Here is an 18,753-nt window from a genome sequence, read left to right on the forward strand (position 1 = left end):
TTCAAAAACAATTGCAAGGGTTTGCGTTTGGGTGTTTGTTTGCTTTTGCAAAGGTTTGGGAACTGGACAGAGGAAACTAGGAGTGTGGAATTGGGACCAAGTGAACAGCAGAGGCAGGAGGGAATGTGGGAAAAGCAGATCACTGAGGCTTCAGTCCAAAGTAGAATGAATGCCTTCAATTCAGACTCTTCCGGTTTCTAAGCGATCAGAAGCGATCATATCCACATTAATTCTCTCCTAGGCTACCATGACCTCTTTCTTTAGAAAAGTGTTAGTTACTACCATTTAAAAAAAAATCCTAATCAGTACTGAATTATTTACTGGGCAAGAAGAACTGTTTAAACCCTTAGAGCCTGCACTGGCATTTACTTCAACTGGAGCATGCTATTACCACTGTAAGTACCCCTTCACAGTATGTTTGCATTTGATAGTGGTAAGTACCATGCTAAAAAAAATAATTCCGTTAATGCTGTAAGGGGTGGCAGTGGGGAATCTCCTGTCTTAACCCCTTATGGGAGAGGACAAGCAACTACTTGAAGCTTCTAATGGTTCCTTGGTGAACGGCTACACTTCAGCCTGATTTAGCCAAGACATTACACTGTGTCAGTACTTAGTACATCCAGAATTCCACACAGCCGGGCATCTTGTTTAAAGGACTCTTAAACTATGTACTGGCCACTTCTCTATGCTGCATTCTAGCAATCTATAACCTAGAGCAGGGGTGGGCAGAAGGTAAATCTCCACGTGTTTGGGACTTAAACTTCCAGAAGTCCCCACCCAAAGATCCAGAACATTTGGAGATCTACTTTTTTTCCCACCCATGATGTAGAGGGATGGCACCTTGGCATGTGAACATGACATGCACAGGGATTGGTAGAGGAACTCAGCAGCCGTAAGTTGTTTACACAAGGGCCAGGTTCTTGTAAATCAAGCTTTGTTTCTAGTGTAACAAACTCACACTGTTTTGTACTCTAAATGTTGTAGATTCTCAGATTTTGTGCACTTAGTGATATAATGTTAATGCTGAAGCATGTATCTGTGAACTGTTTGCCAGACATCCTATAGTGATTTGTCCTTCTCAGCAAGGAATGAATACATGTTTGTAGTGTAACAGTTTGTAGCATGATGTAATAATAAACATTACCAAAAACTAGAGCTCCCTTCACTCATTAATTGCCATATATCCCCTGACTCTGGAGCATGTTAAAACTGAGCAGCCTGGGTCTGTGCAGTACCTAAAACCAGAGTCCACTTTTCTGTTGTCATAGTGTATGTGCAAGAAAGATTCAGAACAAATAAACTTAAAAACAGCCTGCTGGGGGGGCAGAGGGAGAGAGAGAGCCTCTCCCATTCCTTTTCTGGCAACCAGTTACTGAAAAACAAAAGGCATGAGCACTGATTTTTTTCCTGGTCGTTTGGCAATTCTACTAACTTTCTGTATCAGTTAGGCAGAGCACTGCCAGCGCTGCTTGATAATAGAAGCAGCAGCAGATGCCCATCTTTATAAGAGACACACACCCCCGCATGTGTCTTGCTTTGCACACTTGCTTGTGGCACTACATAGCCCCAACAGGCGCTATTTTAGAAGCAGTGTTCCTTAAAATAAAGAAATGAACATTTGCTGCTCCCCATAATCTGCAGCCTGAAGAAACCCGCTTCACCTTGCTTCATGATAGGGCCACCTCTGGCTTAACCATCTCTAGCCCTTGTCATATATTAATCATGTTAATTGAGCTCCACGCAATGGCTGCAGAGTGGGCCATTGCACCACCAGCCCTGTGCCTGTGCCCAGCATCAGGCATGCCATTGGCCCTGCCCCATGGGCATCCACATCATGCATAGGCTACCTCTCTGCAAATGTCCCTGGCAATTGTTTGTTTGTTGTCTTCTTTTTTGTGGTCTTCTGGTTGCCAGAAAAGGAAGGGGTATGGCTAGGACTTAGGCTCTCCCCATGCCCATCCCCCAGCAAGCTTAAAAAAAAAAAAAGTACTTATTTTAAATCTGTTTTGCACATGCACTGTACCTCACTGCAGAAAGCAGGACTCTGGTCTGAGAAACTGCACAGACCCAGGCTGTTCTGTTTGGACTGGGTCGAGTCGTGGGATGCAGCGTGAATGTACACCCTTCCTCTGAAGTTCTTTTTTGTCCTGTTGTCCTTGGCGTAGGGAGTGGGGAGAAGAGAGGGAGCTCTAGCTCTGTGGCTCTGGTTTTTCTACATTATGCTACCTAAGGAAAGGTAAATGGCCCTTGCTCAAGTGCCTCTTGAGAGTGTGGAATTTGGGGTTGTGTGTTTCTCCTGTTTTTGACTCAAACTACACACAGTGCAGGAGATCAAGAGATCAGATCATAGGTGTCATTTCCCTTACTTCAGAATAGGAAGGATTTGATTCTTCCACTTTTAAAGCATTTACCAATGGGTGTCTTGTTGCAATTTTGTATGAAGGGAGAAGATGAGTATAGTATCAGAAGGCTCTCTCTCTCTCTCTCTTTAATTTTTAATGAAATTAAAAGACGCTTGCTCCTTGGGAGGAAAGCTATGGCAAACCTAGACAGCATAGTAAGAAGCAGAGACATCACCTTGCCGACAAAGGTCCGTCTAATCAAAGCTATGGTTTTCCCAGTAGTAATGTATGGCTGTGAGAGCTGGACTATAAGGAAGGCTGAGCGCTGAAGAATTGATGCTTTCGAACTGTGGTGCTGGAGAAGACTCTTACGAGTCCCCTGGACTGCAAGGAGGTCAAATCAGTCCATCCTAAAGGAAATCAACCCTGAGTGCTCATTGGAAGGACAGATACTGAAGCTGAAGCTCAAATATTTTGGCCACCTAATGCGAAGAGAAAACTCTCTGAAAAAGACCCTGATGCTGGGAAAGACTGAAGGCAAAAGGAGAAGGGGACGGCAGAGGATGAGATGGCTAGATAGCATCACCAATGCAATGAATATGAACTTGAGCACGCTCCGGGAGAGAGCGCAGGACAGGAAGGCCTGGCGTGCTATGGTCCATGGGGTCACGAAGAGTCGGACACGACTGAACGACTGAACAACAACAACATGTTCTTTTTTATCATTCGGGGATGATGTGTCCTCAAAATGAATGTCTGGGCAGAGCAGTGCTTTGAGGGAGCAAGAGGCATGAGCTGAGGTTGTTGAACTGCTTTTCCCAATGCTCTGTTGGCAGCCCTTCTGTGTCAGGGTGGACACTGAGCCCATAGAATCCCAGAGTAGTTCTGATTCTGAGGAAGAGCAGTCACTCCTGGGAGAGGAGCGCGCTCCTCTTTCCCAGGACCAACAGCTGACGGAGATTCCTCCCACCAGCATTCCTAGTTTAGTTAGCAGTCCAGGGAGTGACCAAGCACAGATAGCAGACTTGGTGGATGCGCGACGCAGACGCAGAGAGCGGCGCCAGATGGAGGGTGCGGAAAGGAGGCGAAATGCCAGGTTGGCGCGCAAACAACGGCTGCACCCAGAGGCTCCAAGGGAAAAAGGGAGGGACTCTCCCTAGTCCTTAAGTTCAGGGGTCTGCCAGTAATTGCCTTTCAAACGGGGACCAACTGTTCCAACTTAGGGCATAGGTGCTGTGCTGCTCAGATCTAGTTGCAATCAGTATAGTTGTTAAGTTGTAAAAGAAGAATAAAGCTTTGAAAGGAATTCCTTTGTCTGTGTCTGGACTTGGCTACTGGTTTAGACAGAGAGAGACCTCCAAGGAGCCCTTGACATTCTGTTCTGAGCTGTTTTCTTTCTCCTCCCTGCCCACTAATTTCAGTGGGAAGGAAATGAAGTATTCCAGCTTCTCCTGTTCTAGGGGCATGTTGGAGCATGATCCACAGCCTCTCTCAGCACATCCATAGAATGTCTCCTTTTTGTGCTCTCCGACATTGGAATTCTGATGTTGGAGAAGCACCAGCCGTGGACCTTTCTACAGCTTCATGGAGGAGGCTTGCAAGGCCGAGTCTCTCCCTCTCTCTGAGGCAAAGCTCCCTCTCCACCCTAAGAGGGGGAGATTAAAAAAAAGTCATATTGCCCCTGATATTGCCCCCCAGAACCACAGAATTGCAGCCTAAATGTCTCAATCCAGTATTGTAGCAGTTTTCTTGTCCCTTTCCAAAAACACTTGCCCGTGATATCGTCCCTTCTGTGTTCCATTGAAAGCTTCAGTAGAAGGATGGTGAGAAGCTGAGACAACTGCAGTGTGGTTTCATTGTTCATGACTTGGGAACTGCTGGAGTGTTACAAGGCTATTCAGAATAGGCAGTACTGAAGCATGGCTGCTCTTGAAGTGTCTCTGAAGATCTGTGCAGTGGTGGGGGAAAAAATGAAGCTCTCTGTAGCCTCTCGTTGTCTGTACTGCTTAGCCTGGGCTATTTGATACCTAGTGCAGAATTAATGAGGGAATGCAGCCACTATGGAAGGCTTGTCAGTTGATTCCACACTCTGAAGATAGAGTGAGTTGGGAATACAGCCAGTGTGTTTTTAATTGGCTCTACTTGAGTATCACTAATCAGATAGTACAACTGCATTATAAAATTACGTCATTTTTACTTCACCCTGGACATGATCATGCCTATAAATGTACTGCTCCCTTGTCCTCTTTTGGACGCTTTTTAACTCTGTGCAAGCAACATTTTTTTTGCCCAGGTTTTCCATTTTATCATTGGTTGATTGCCACGAGTATAATTTCTTTAATTCAAGCTAAAACTGTTGATTTCACACATTTCCATGCCCTCCATGTTCATATCAACGCCCAAGTTGTGTCTTTACCATTTAAATTAATTTCTGAGTTTGCTGTCTGTAGGACCTCTTTATTTTCTTCAAAATCAAATTCTTCCACTTCCCTTTACTATCACTGAAAGGAATAGTCTGATTTTTTTTTAAGAAACAAAAGCTGTCAAAAAATAACTCTGTGAAGAAGCCATGCTTGGAGAAAGGATTGTACACATGTTGGATTACAGCACAGACTGCAGTTACTGTCGCTGTGGTGTGCCATTGGAGGAAAAAAATAAACTTTTTTTAAAGGAAATTGTTTCTCAACTAAAATAGCAGCTTATTATCATGGTACAGCTGCAATGCCCCAAGTCCTAATTACATGATTTTACAGATATTATCCAACTTGTATTTTGTTTACTATCCTAAATTGTTGCTTTATTCAGTACTAGATCTGTATGCCAAAACCATTTTATTTTAAAAGGTTGTCTGTTATTTATGTGGTGATGCACGTTTCTGCCTATAAATGACATCCTTTAAAACAGCCATCACAAACCTCGACCCCTCCAGATCTTTTTGGACTACAACTCCCATCATCCCCTCCCCATATGACTAATAGCTGTGCTGGATAAGGATAATGGGTGTGTGGTCCAATGCATCTAGGGGGTGCTCGGTTGAGGGAACCTGCTTTAAAGAATATTTTGGGTGGCTGCTGGATATGTGTAGAAGGATTAATGGTTTGAAGTTTCTCTGGATATATCCGGATTGTTACTTGGGCCTGAGCCTTTCCCATCTTGCTGGAGGAGACATTTGAATGTACATAAATTAGGTCTATCTCTCAGGTGATTGAAAATTACAAAATTCATTTTATCACCCCTAGTCAGTCAGCAGTTCTATTAGTTACTGCTGTCATATTTTCAGATCTAATGTTGTGGAATGAAGTGTTTCTGGGAGCCTAGGAATGACCAAACTAACTACGGATGGCTTAATTATCCATACTGTCCTGCTAGATGTTAAGGGAAATTTCACTACACCCCCCAGAAGTGTGGCAAAATGTCTATCTGTAACCTCCACCTGTAATGGTGACAGACAGACACTTGGAACACTGAGTTTTTAAGTGAATATTTAATGAAGCAATTTGCTGTTATTTCTATCTCTTACAGGCATGATCATACAGTTAGCAACCGTCAGATGTGTCTAACTAGATCTATAATATATCAATTAACAAGGGTGAAAGCTGAGTCCAAATAGATCAACTTCAGTTAATTGTAATAGCTAAAATGCAGCATATGATTTATATCTGTTGATTTCAGATTTCATGTAATAGGCCATATAGGCCATATATTTCTCCCAGAATTAATATTTATCTCGTAACCCTCCTCCACCATTTATTTGGACAGTATCAGTCCACTGTTGGGGTCCACAGACCCCTTTAAAGTTCTAGCTGAAAATAAAGATATGAATTGAGTTCTAAATGACTTTAGTTTAACATAAAAATAGATGTTATTGATACTACATTCCAAAAACATCATCTTAATGTTAACTTCATTTTTTAACAAAAAGATATGTACAGAGAATATGCATGACTATCTATTTGCTTTGTTAAGAGCAAACAAACCCATGACATGTGACTGGGGAAAAGATACAATTAGGCAATCCGTTTGGGGCTATCAGGAAGTCGTGAAGGAGAAAACAGAAGAGAAAGCAAAGCAGAAACCTAAAATGCCTAGGTAAAATAGTAGGCTCATAGTAAATAATGGAAGTGCCCCAATTTATTATTTATTTAAAATATTGTTATAGTGCCATTTGCTGTGACGCCTCCTCAAGTTAGTTTATAAGATAATATTTTAAAACAATATTTTTAGTGGCCACATGACCACGGAAGCGTCTTCGGGCAGCGCTGGCTCTTCGGCTTAGAAATGGAGATGCGCACCACACCCTAGAGTCGGACACGACTGGCTGGGGACACTTTTACTTTTTTTTTTTTTTTTAGTATAACATAAGGTTTTTAAAAGTGAATGTGTTAAAGGGCTTGAAAATATGTGCATAAAGAAATGATTATCCCAGTTTTTAAAGCAAGTAACCTGCTGAGAGAGACGGTTACAGCTGGTGGTGCATAAACACTAAACCTTTAATTAGGTTTATGTAGATTTAACAGAAATCAGTATCTAAGTACTTATCTGTTTCTTAGTTCCATTAAAAACTGTGACAAGAGGTTATAGTTTGGGCTATCTTTAAGGAGAAACATGGAAGACTCCTTTGGATGAGTATATAGGTCTCTTTCTGTTCCTTCTGCCATACCATAACTTAAGTGTTTGCATGCTTAAGCTTAACACCATGTAATTCAAGACCACAATTGAATTAGGAGATCACATGTTAAGGTCCATATGTGCCTTTGAATATTTCATCACATCAAAATAAGCTATGTGGTATCAATACATGCTATACTACCTATGAATTTTGCATCACTTAAACTAAAACAATAATTGCTGATCACTCTATGCCATTAGCAGTGTTATGTACTGTTCACAAATCTGATATATGAGGGATGCTGTATGAGGGATGATGTATGAGGGACTTCAGTGATCAAGTCACTGAATGTTGAAAATAATTTCAGATGCTATAGCTTGACTAAATCCTTCTCTGACATACTTGTTCTACAGAGAGGACATTTTTATATTGAGGAGCATATGAGACCCCTTCCTGCTGTCTTATGTCAGGGATGGGTGCTTCAGTCTTCCAGGATCTACTTTGTTTTTTACCAGAACCTTGAAATCCACCAACTGGAGCCAGGTGCAAAATAGGGGCCCAGGCAGGCAGGCATGTGCTAAACATTAAAGGACAGGGTGCTCTGAGCAAATGCTTAGCCCAGGAATTTGTGTTCAGTACCAGGGTCACCTGTCACACAGCAATCTACTCATGGTTCTCCCCCAAGTTTTCTTTTTCAGCAACCTAATTTGGAGGGGGTGGCATTTTAGTTGGTGATATTGTTAGACAGTTGTGAGTCAGAAACCCTTCCTGATCTACTGCAAACCAGCCAGAAATCTACCAGTAGATCCTGACCTACCTTCTGCCCCCTCCTGTCTTACCAAGAATTGCACCACATAATTCTGCTGAGCTCACGATAGTTTTCTTGCATTGTTCTATAGTTGCATTTTCACTTCAGAAATATCCAGATTTCTTTCTTAACTTTTATCTCCCCATTAACATGGGTCACCATTACCTATGAGGACAGCCATCTGTGTCTCCTTGTAACTAATACTTTTCTTCCATGATATTAGAAGGTTTTGATATGTTGTCCTTAGGAAGCATAAAATCAGAAGTGCAGATAATATATGGGATTTATGTAATTCTGGACACGAACCAATATTTCTTTTTAGTAGAAAGGAAGCTAGCTCTGTAATCAGCTGTTCCATCATTCACAGCTTCTATTACTTGATAATGGCCAGCATTTAGACTCCAGCAAGATATGTGAGTCCTGCTATTATTAAATGGGTATTTACTAGGACTATAAGATAAAATTGCTCATATTGTCACGACTTAAATTCTACTGTTCAGGCTGCTCAGTCTATGAAAGTGTCCAGGGCACTGGCTGATTGGATATGGACAGACCAACCACATGTTTGCTTGACCTTTGCCCCTCCTAGCTTATTACATCTAGTAGGGAGGGCATGACCTGCTGTCTCCAGGAGATTATAAATTTCTCCTTACAAGAGAGAGTGGTCCCAGTCTCCTTAAAGGAGGCTGTAGTGAGACCACTAGTATAAAGAATATCATTGGACCTAGAAGATGTGAGCAATTATACGCTAACGTCTCCTTCTTGGACAAGATGTTTGAGCAGGTAGTGGCTGATCAGATCCAAAAACTGAAACAGATTTTCCAAATACATTTCAATCAGAGTTTGGACCTGGTTTTGGCACTGAAATGTCCTTCATTGCCCTGTGGGGTGACCTTTGCCAGGAGAGAGTCAGGGGGAGTGTGGCCCTATTGGTTCTCCTGGACCTCTCAGTGGCTTTCAGTACCATCAGCTACAGTATCCTTCTAGAGAGGTTGTCTGAGTTGGGTGTGGGTGGTACAGCTTTTCAGTGGGCCCAATTCAAAACGCTGGTGTCAATCTAGAAAGCCCTTCACAGGATAGAGCCACAGTATCTGAAGGAGTGCCTCTTCCCATATATCCCTACCCAAGCCCTGAAATCATCATCAGAGGCTCTGCTCCCAAGTGCCCTGACATGCCAAAATATGGTGGATGGCTACTCAGGAACAGGCCTTTCATTAGTAGCCCCCCCCCCCAGGTATGAAATACCCTCCCCAGAAAGATCCGTGTGGCACTTACTTTGTTACCCTTTTGGTGCCAGGCAAAGGCCTGTTAATCTCTCAGGCCTTTTAACCCTATCTTTCTGCTGCTACACTATGTTTTAAAGTAGTTCTCTCTTTGATATTTGTAGTAATTCTTGTGCTGTCGGTTTTTAGCCTCTGCTGCTTTTAGTTTCTTGTTGTTTTTAAATCATTGTTTTCTTATGCTGTTGCTGTGTTTATGTAGATTTTATTTGTTTATTATTGTCTGTCTCCCCAGTTATAAGCCATAAGGCAACTAATGAATTTTAGAAATAAATAAATAATACAAGAAGCAGTTTGATCAATAATGAAACCTGAAGTAATCAGGAGAAAGTTTCTGCCTCCATTACATTTCTGTTTTGGAGAAAGCTCCATAGGTTGAATGTCTGCTTGCCATACAGATGTTAAAAGCACAGAAATGAGCCATGCTCATTCCCTGGTGGGTGGCTGGAATGCCGCAATCACTGGGGCATTAGATCAGGTGGCTCCGAAACGCCCTCTCCCCCTGAACAGGGCTCGGACTGCACCATGGTTCAATCCGCGGTTACGAGCTCTGAAACAGGAGGTGAGACGGCTAGAGCGCCGGTGGCGGAAGTCTCGCTCCAAAGACGATCAGACACGGGCTAGAGCTGTATCTTCAGCCTATCACGTGGCGGTGAAGGCAGCAAAAAAGGAATATTATGCTGCCTCCATCGCGTCTGCAGAGTGCTGTCCCAGGAGGCTGTTCCAAGTGGTCCGGAGCCTGGTTGGTCCTGTGGCTCCGGAACCACTGGAGCATTCTAAGGCCTCCTGTGAGGCCTTGGCAAGGCACTTTGCAGATAAAATTGATCAGATTAGGTGTGTTACTCTGCACGCTGTGGATACAGTTAGTGAGCAAGAGGCGGCCTGTGGCAAACCGGTTTTGTGGGATCGGTTCCAGCTTCTTCCTCCTGATGAAGTGGACAAAGTGCTTTCATCGGTACGGCCGACCACCTGCTTACTTGATCCTTGCCCATCTTGGCTCATTATGAGCTGCAGAGAGAGACTGGGTGAGGGGATCAAGGCAGTAGTGAACGCCTCCCTTGAGGAGGGAGTGATGCCATCAGCCCTCAAGGAGGCAGTGATAAGACCGCTCTTAAAGAAGCCCTCCTTGGATCCTCAAGTTTTGAACAACTTTCGCCCAGTCTCAAATCTGCCATTTTTGGGCAATGTGATTGAGCGGGTGGTGGCGGTGCAGTTGAAGGCACACTTGGAAGAAACTGATTATCTAGACCCATTTCAGTCGGGCTTCAGGCCTGGGCATGGGACAGAAATGGCCTTGGTCGCCTTGGTAGATGATATGAGGAGGGCTCTGGATAGGGGTGAATGCTCCTTCCTTGTTCTCCTCGACCTTTCAGCAGCTTTTGATACCGTTGACCACGGTATCCTCCTGGACCGCCTGGAGGGGTTGGGCATTGGGGACACCGTATTGCGGTGGTTCCGGTCCTTCCTCACCGGCAGGTACCAGAGGGTAGCACGGGGAGAGGAGGTTTCGGACCCGTGGCCACTTACTTGTGGGGTGCCACAGGGTTCCATCCTCTCCCCGATGCTATTTAACATCTATGTGAAGCCGCTGGGGGCTATCATCAGGAGGTTTGGGGTGCAGTGTCATCAATTTGCGGATGACACGCAGCTCTACCTCTCTTTTAAATCTTCACCAAGGTTGGCCGTAGAATCCCTGTCCAAATGTCTGGAGACGGTGAGTGGCTGGATGGGGAGGAATAGGCTGAAGCTGAACCCTGACAAGACCGAGGTACTTTTGGTGGGAGACAAGAGGAGTCTGGGGGATGTTGATTTGGTGTTGAATGGGGTACGGCTACCCTTGAAAGACCAGGTCCGCAGCCTGGGGGTCATTTTGGACTCCCAGCTGTCCATGGAGGCTCAGGTGTCAGCTGTGAGCCGGACAGCGCTGTATCAACTCCATCTGATACGGCGGCTGCGCCCCTTCCTTCCCGACCATCTGCTCCCATCGGTAGTACATGCCCTGGTCTCTTCTCGTTTAGACTACTGTAATGCGCTCTGCGTGGGGTTACCCTTGAAGACGGTTCGGAAACTTCAGCTGGTACAGAACACGGCGGCTCGCCTGATTAAAGGCAGCCGCCGGCGAGATCACATCACTCCAGTGCTGAAGGAGTTGCACTGGTTACCAGTTGTTTTCCAGGCCAAATTCAAGGTGTTGGTTTTGACCTTTAAAACCCTATATGGTTCCGGCCCAGCCTATCTTAAAGAGCGCCTCCAGCAGCACCAGACAGGCCACTTAACAAGATCAGCCTCGGATGGCCTTCTCTCTGTCCCATCAGCCAGGACAGCTAGACTGGTGGGGACGAGGGAGAGGGCCTTTTCTGTGGTGGCCCCCACTCTGTGGAACTCCCTCCCTAGGGAACTCCGCCATGCCCCCTCTTTAATGACCTTCCGTCGTGCATTAAAAACGTTGCTCGGGCAGGCATTTGGGGTGGGTTAGGGTATTTTAGAAAATGTTTTTATTGTAGAATTTTATTGTTTTAAACTGTTTTTATTGTATGTTGTACATTGCCCAGAGTGGCTGGGTGACCAGCCAGATGGTGATTAATAAATTTAATAATAAATAAATAAATAAATGCTAGAAGACTTTACACATGGTGTCTATCCCTACTTTTACATTATTATTACCATAGATACATTGAGAGCCCTAAGTTGCTGAGGTCATTGATATAGCACTTTTTAATGAACTCAAAAATAATTATGCAATGCAAAGGCTCTAAGAAATATTCCTTTTCCAAATGTGATGTTGAAGAACTACTTAATTTAATGGTCCCATGTATTTTCAACACAACATTTCGAGTCTGGGGCAATAGTCCAGATGTTGCTGCAATGTCAGCTTGCTGTCCAGAATGGCAGGGAAGCAATGAAGGTGACATCTCTATCTCTTTTGGAAGTGGTTTGAGAGGACATGAACTGACGTTTTCAAGAGTCAATTGTCAAGAAATAAACAAAATTGATCTGCTAATGAATGAACTTCCGGTTTGATACCGTCTGTCTCAGGCAGGCGTATACCATTTCATTTTGAAATGAGCCGCTGGTTCTTAAGTAATTTGGTTTCGTAGCCATGCCAAACTCCTGAGCAACCTCCTGTGATTTGCAAATAGACAGATATCCAGAAACAACATGCCAAGACAGTCACACAAAAGCAGTACTGTCAGAGCCAAGGAGAAAATGGTTGTTTCCTGCTGACAAAATCAGTCACAGTTTTTCTAAAATTTATAAAAGAGATTTTCCTGAGTAATTCCAGTGCAAGATCTTGACCTGTCTCAGAATATTTTGGACAGCTTCTGAATAAATTGCATAGTTAAACTGAAAGAAAGAATAATATGCTGTAATGGCCCCAGGCCTGTAACCAAGTCACCAGTAGTTTTAGAGGGGCCTAGAGATCCATAATGCTTTATTAGTGCAGTTCTCTTGCTAGTGGGCCTCTTGGCTGGTAAGATGAGTCAAAGGTTGATATTGACACCTCAGCACATTCCATGCTAATGAGCTCTGGTATCTTATCAGGTGGAGCTCTGTTTGTGCTAAGCTACAGGTGTCTATGCTGGGAAAGTTCGGATTGCTTTCCTCCTCACCAAACACTGTTAGTCTATGCTGGGAAAGTTGCAAATGAACGCTAATTAATGCTTGCTGCTGTCATGCTGCCTCACTGCTAACATGTATGGTATAAAACCCATCTTACCCCATGGCTCTGGGTTCAGAGAAGCTGTGTGATCCAACCATTGGAAATGCCTATGTGCTGTAAGTTCTCAATAAAGTCTCCTTGTAAGTAAACCTGGATCTGGCTTATCACTTCCACAGCACCTCCAAACCTTAGCAGCCCACGGCCAGGGCATACATATGTTTTCCAGATTAAGTACTTTGTAATACTACAGTTATGGTATGTATGAATATCAGGCCAATGCTTCCTCTGTGGGAGTTAAATATTTTAGGACAAGGGAGATGTCAACACAAGTATCGGTGTAATCCAGCTTGTCCCAGAAGGTCAACCGTTATCAAAGAGCCTATACAATTGCCACAGTTTTGAAGACTGAGTTAGCTACCCAATTGCTTACTGAAGCAAGGCAATCAGTAGTGACATCAAATGCTTCCATCAGACCTGAGAGTAGAAAGTAGGTCACCTTACCTACAACCCAACCCCTGGCAGGGGCTTTTAGCCATATCAGGAAACCACATATGCCACAAGTAAGGAATGGCTGATCGAGGCCTTGGGGAATTGCAGAATGGGGATATATTTATTTATATAAAGTATATGTGTCTAGACAAATTTAAGCCCCCAAAATGGGCTCCCTTTACTATGTACTGGGACTCTTATTATCAATATATGAAGTTGGAAGGACATCTTTTCCTGTAAGGCCTATGCTGAAAAACAATAATAGTAAAAAGAAAATTACACATGCAGTCCTCAGCCTCTGTTTAACATAAACAGCCTCTGGTTTTTTTTACCATATGTTGCACTTAAGCATTCTGTTTTAGCTTGTAAAAAGTTTGAGACCAATGAGTAAGTATTTGGGAACATAAAACATTTGCTTTAGATTTTGCTTTGTAGATGTAGGCTACAATCCTATACCCATGTACCTGGAAGTAAGCCCCATTTATTTTAGCTGGGCTTACCTCTGAGTAGATCTTGATAGGATTGTGCTGTTAATCCTGCTATACATGGAACTGTATCTGTGGTCCCTTAAAATGGGGGAAGAGAGTACCAAAGGACATGGTTATTGAGTATGACGTAGGAGTAGACTTTTGGTAGGGGAAATAGAGGTTTTCCTCATATCAACCTACTATTCATATTAGCACATTTTTGTTCTGGTTTGTAATTGGGGGTGAACATTAATATATCGCATAATTTGGGCTCGGCCCAAAGGGCTGCTTGTGCCGGTGAGGCCCCAGTTTTTGCTGAATCTTGCCTTCAGCTGCAGCTTGACCTGCCCCATCCCACATCATTTGCAAGGGTGCCCCAGCAATCGGGATCAGCTGTTCATGGGACTATAGCTAGATGCAGATGACAAAGCCCTATTTGATGGGCAGAATTCTTTCTGCAGTTCTTGTACATTGAAAGGCCATCGCTCAGGGGTAGAGCGCTTGTTTTGCAAAATCAAACGATCCTCAGTTCCTGGTATCTCCAAATAAGGCTGGGAAACACCCTGCCTGAAATCCTGGAGAACTCCTGCCCGTCAGCACAGACCATACTGAGAAAGATAGTCAGTGGTCTGATGCAATATAAGGCAGCTTCCTATGATCCTATCATTCTTATCGGCAAAATCTAACACTACGTGAGTGGGCATCCACTCACGCAACAGACGTTTCCCTTCCCCTCCTCTCCCTTGTAACCCCCGATCTGCTCTGGAGGGGACCCTCATGCTCCAGAGAAGATTTGGGCAGCGGAGGGAAGGGGAGACCAATCCGCCAGTGTGGTTGGTTCCTCTGAAGGCAGGCAGTGGAGGCTGGTGGCTCCAATGTCAGTGGGGCAGTAAATCTGCTCCGGGTTCCTGTCAGAAGCAGGAACCTAACTCCTTTAGAGTTCTGACTGGTTCTGACTGAAACCTGGAACGGATTCACCGCCCCACTGACATCAGAGCCACCAGCTTCCACTGGAGGTAGGATACGACTGGATGCAACGCCAGGTTGGCTTTAAACAGAGAGTTACCAGCGTTAATGTGATGCATTTGATTTTTCGCTCATGGTTCCCACTTTTGCATTCGAGCTTCTAACAACGTGCTGAATTTTGCAGGAAACAGCATACTACATTCGGCAGCAGACAGCGTGACCAGTGCAGTACAGAAGGCAAGTCAGGCTTTGAATGAGCGTGGGGAAAGGCTAGGTCGAGCAGAAGAAAAGACAGAGGATATGAAGAACAGTGCTCAGCAGTTTGCAGAAACTGCACACAAGGTATGAAATTAATAAAACGCAGCTTAAGGAAAAGGGCAGGGAGAAGCTACCTTTTTGCGACAATAACTTCTATGAGGAGCAGGTTGCTAGGAAACTCCTGATATTAATATGCAACATTACTTTCATGCATTGGCGTTAATCTTTTATTAGTTCTGTCAAACTAATTATTTCCTCCCTGGGCATTAAGGTCAGTTGATGTGGGTCTGCATCACTTCACTTTTGGCTCTCAAGATCCATTTTCCACAGCAAGTTCTATGTCGAGGCACCCCAGTGGATTAGCAGATCTATGGCATACCTTCAGCTGACATACAGAAGTGGGTTGCCTGGTGGGCATCATAGTTGCCCTGTGTGAATTGAGAAGAAGACCTCGAACATATCTAACACTTTTGCAGCTATACGTTGCAGAGGAATTTGATGAACTGTGATCATGCTGTCTTTTAAGGAAACTTATTTACTACTGCTAATCCTTCACTGAAGGAGAGATTGTGAGGTTCCTCAGAACACAGTTTGAAAACTTTACAGTGAAAGCAGGCCTTTGGAATATAAGCTGGTCTGTTTCTGAAGGGTTTTTTTTAATTGCTTGGTCCTGTTTATTTCTTTTATTTTGTGTTTTTAATTATTTTAAATTTATTTGTTTTTATACTATATTTTAATTAAGTTTTTCTTAATCTGGATTTTATTGTTAGCCACCTTGAGTGCCATTTTTGAATATATTTTTTGGTGGAAAGGCGAGATGGATAGATAATGGGACTGCTAAGGAATAGGTCAAGGCCTTTTCAGTAGCGGCAGCCAACCTGTGGAACGTATTGCTGTGTGAGATTGTATCCCTGCTACTGCCAGCTAAAAACATTTGTTTATTTAGCTTTTATGGAGTCATACTAACTGTTAATGGGTCTATTTAAAATTTAAATGAACTGCTGCTATTTTGTTTTTGTTTCTACCATTGTAATGGTTTGTGTTTTTAAGGACATAATCCTATGGGGATGGCCATAAGCGGCCATCCAGTGCAGAGCAGGAGGAGAAGCAGAGACGATCTTCACCTCCACACCCTCCTCGCTCTGCATTTTTGCTAGACAGGCGTTTTCACCCATCTAGCTGAGGCGTCATGGAGGGGGAAGGAAGGAGGCTGAAGAAGGCTGGGGATAGCTATCTCTGCTTCCCCGGTCCCCTCCTCTCCCCACCCATAGGAACATCCCTTTTCTGCCCTCTCCGAGGTCAGAGCTGGCACAGTTCTCTCCACAACCGGATGCGAGGGCAGGGGGCAGGGAACTCGGACTCCTGTGTCTGTCATCGGAGTTGTGTCTCTGAGCTCAGATCCAGGAATTCAGAGTATCCTGTGGCCCCCCAGACTCTGTCTAGGGGACACAGGATTGTTCTCTAAATCAGTTTTATATTTTTCCCCCCTATGCTGCATTGAGTTCTTTATTGTAGATTGCAACCAAGGGGTTGCATCAAACAAACAATGCAGTAAGATCCTATTTTATGTTTCCATTCTAAATCTCTTCTTTTCCTTTATGATACAGTTAGGACTAGAAGAGGAAGGTTGCCACCAGCACTCTTGCAATCTTTTTGGATTGCAGTAATTTTAGCATTTTACCTACTATATATTCATACTCAGTCTTGTTTGATGGGGTATTACTATGGCTTAAAGCTATTCAGTGCATCTCACATTATAATGAAGAGCTTATCTTTCTAACAGTGCTTACAGATGCTAATTGTTTTCTTATTTGCACAAGATGGGTGCTTGCTCGTTTTAGAGAATATAATTTTTGACCTAGGAGTTAAGAAACTCCTGGGAGTTTACTAAAAAGTTACTAAGAAATTTATCTGAATAACCTTGACCCAACAAAGGGTTTCAACTCCTGATACTTCTCTTGCTGGACCCATGGTTGCTACTAAGTACCACTGGTGGCATTTTCTTCTTCATTGGCTATGAAGAATTTCTTATAGAGCAACCATTGATTTAAACAAAGGGTTTACTAATTTTGGCAGAAGTGGTTATCTTACTTTCTGAATCTTAACCAGTCTGGATAATATTAATTAAATACTTGCAACCTTCACTAACAGTTACTAGCACAGGGATGTCTTTAGACTATATACCCATCCTTTAGTAAGTGGAGTTTCAAGCAGATTCACTGCTGGTTGAAATGTTCCAGAGGAACTGCTGGAGACATACATGAGGAGTGGAACATTAACTTAAAGGACAAAAGGTGCCTTAAGCTTTCTATAAAAGAAGAAGCCATGCATATAAACAAGGAATTAAACCTGAACTAAAACTTTATTTTCCCCCCAATCCAGAACAAAACTTGAAAGTCTGTTGGGATTTAAACAGAATTCTCCCAAAAATGAGGTTACAGGTTCACAATGCACATCAGTTGATGATGGAAGGTTGTATCCAGTGGGCTGCATCAAATGTTAGTCGAATTTAAGTCTCATTCATTTCAGCAGGTCTAATATTGGACTAATTTCAGGACTAATATTGGATACAGCCCAGAGTCAATATTATCTTCTGTACAATGTGTCTGAGCATCTCTGGAGACTTATTTATGTGAAGTACAGTTGAAAAATATGAGTGTTCTATTAGCCATTGACATCTCAGAATTAAAATGGAATTACTTCAGGCCCCTGTTTTTATTTAGTACATTGCTAAAGTTGTTTGCTCGTCAAGTTTTCTGATGAATAAATATAGTTCTTTTCTTTGCGTTTTTAATATGTAGATCCCAGCCTGAATCCCTAAGTATTGGTGATGACAGTTGCTCAAGGCAGACTGGCATATGTTTAGGTGGTGTCGGGTTGAAACTGTGAAAATAATTTATAGCATTTTTGACATTTTATATTCTTAAAGCATCTAAAATTACTAACTGCTGTTCATAAAGTAAAAGACAGTGGATAATTTGTATCTACCTAGATATCAAATGTGAGGTGGGATAATGTTTTCCTAGGAATTTTTACCTGCTTGGATTAGTTTTAAATATAAAATATAAAACCTCCCTCTGCAGAATATTTCACTAGTCTGTGTGACTGGCCATCCTTTCAGGGCAGGATAGATTGACCCTGGTTACCACACAGCTCGCCTTCCCATACTTCTGTTGTGCTGATTCCAGTCTCCCCCTATCCTCAAGACATCACGCAAGCCTCTTCTTACATGCCTACCTCAATCCGCTAATGTGTCTAACCTGCACTAGCAGCCATCTTCCCTATGCCTCAACCTTTCCCCACATAATTGGCTTCTTCACTAGATATCTATCCTTCTGCCTACCCTTGAACACATATCATAACCTTTACATCCAAATGATTGATCGTCATTCCCTGGTTTGCCCCCATCGCCATGTTTTATTCCAAACCAAAGCATATTTATATTTATATGGGTGTAAATCAATATAGATCAGTGATAATTACTTCTGAGTAAGCATAGTTAAAATAGGACTTAAAAGGTTGGGATATTCTCATTATAGAATTATTCTGTGATTCCTGTATGATGCAATATTGGGACTGTCCAACTTTTTTATTTCCTGGTCAATTTATCATCGAAGTGCTTGAAATATAAAATAATCCTGTACTGGCAAAAATCCTAATGTTTATGTCCCCTAACATTTTTTAAAAGGATTTAAGTAAAAAAAAAAAAAAGTGCTTCAGTGTTTTCATTTTTAAGCTGCATTTCACAGTCCACTCAAAGACCTCACTTAAAAAAGAAGTGGCATGGTTGCTGTGAAATATCCTTAGCTTCTGATAGCGCTGTCAAGATGTGACTAGATATTGAGCTGTTCTTCACTGTTTAACCAGAGGAGA

General features: G+C 43.0%; 1 protein-coding gene across 1 annotated transcript in view; it reads left to right on the forward strand.

The window, feature by feature from the left end:
* STXBP6 (syntaxin binding protein 6) overlaps positions 1-18,753 on the forward strand; it is a 170,536-nt gene that overhangs the window by 144,761 nt on the left and 7,022 nt on the right. Inside the window, exon 5 of the mRNA XM_084844330.1 lies at positions 14,807-14,964. Coding sequence (XP_084700456.1) covers positions 14,807-14,964 — 158 coding nt within the window. The remainder of the gene's footprint in view (positions 1-14,806; positions 14,965-18,753) is intronic.

The sequence above is a fragment of the Heloderma suspectum genome, chromosome 1 (genome assembly GCF_057233095.1).
Source record: "Heloderma suspectum isolate Gila_16-S chromosome 1, 16-S_ref, whole genome shotgun sequence".
In the NCBI taxonomy this organism is placed as follows: domain Eukaryota; kingdom Metazoa; phylum Chordata; class Lepidosauria; order Squamata; family Helodermatidae; genus Heloderma; species Heloderma suspectum.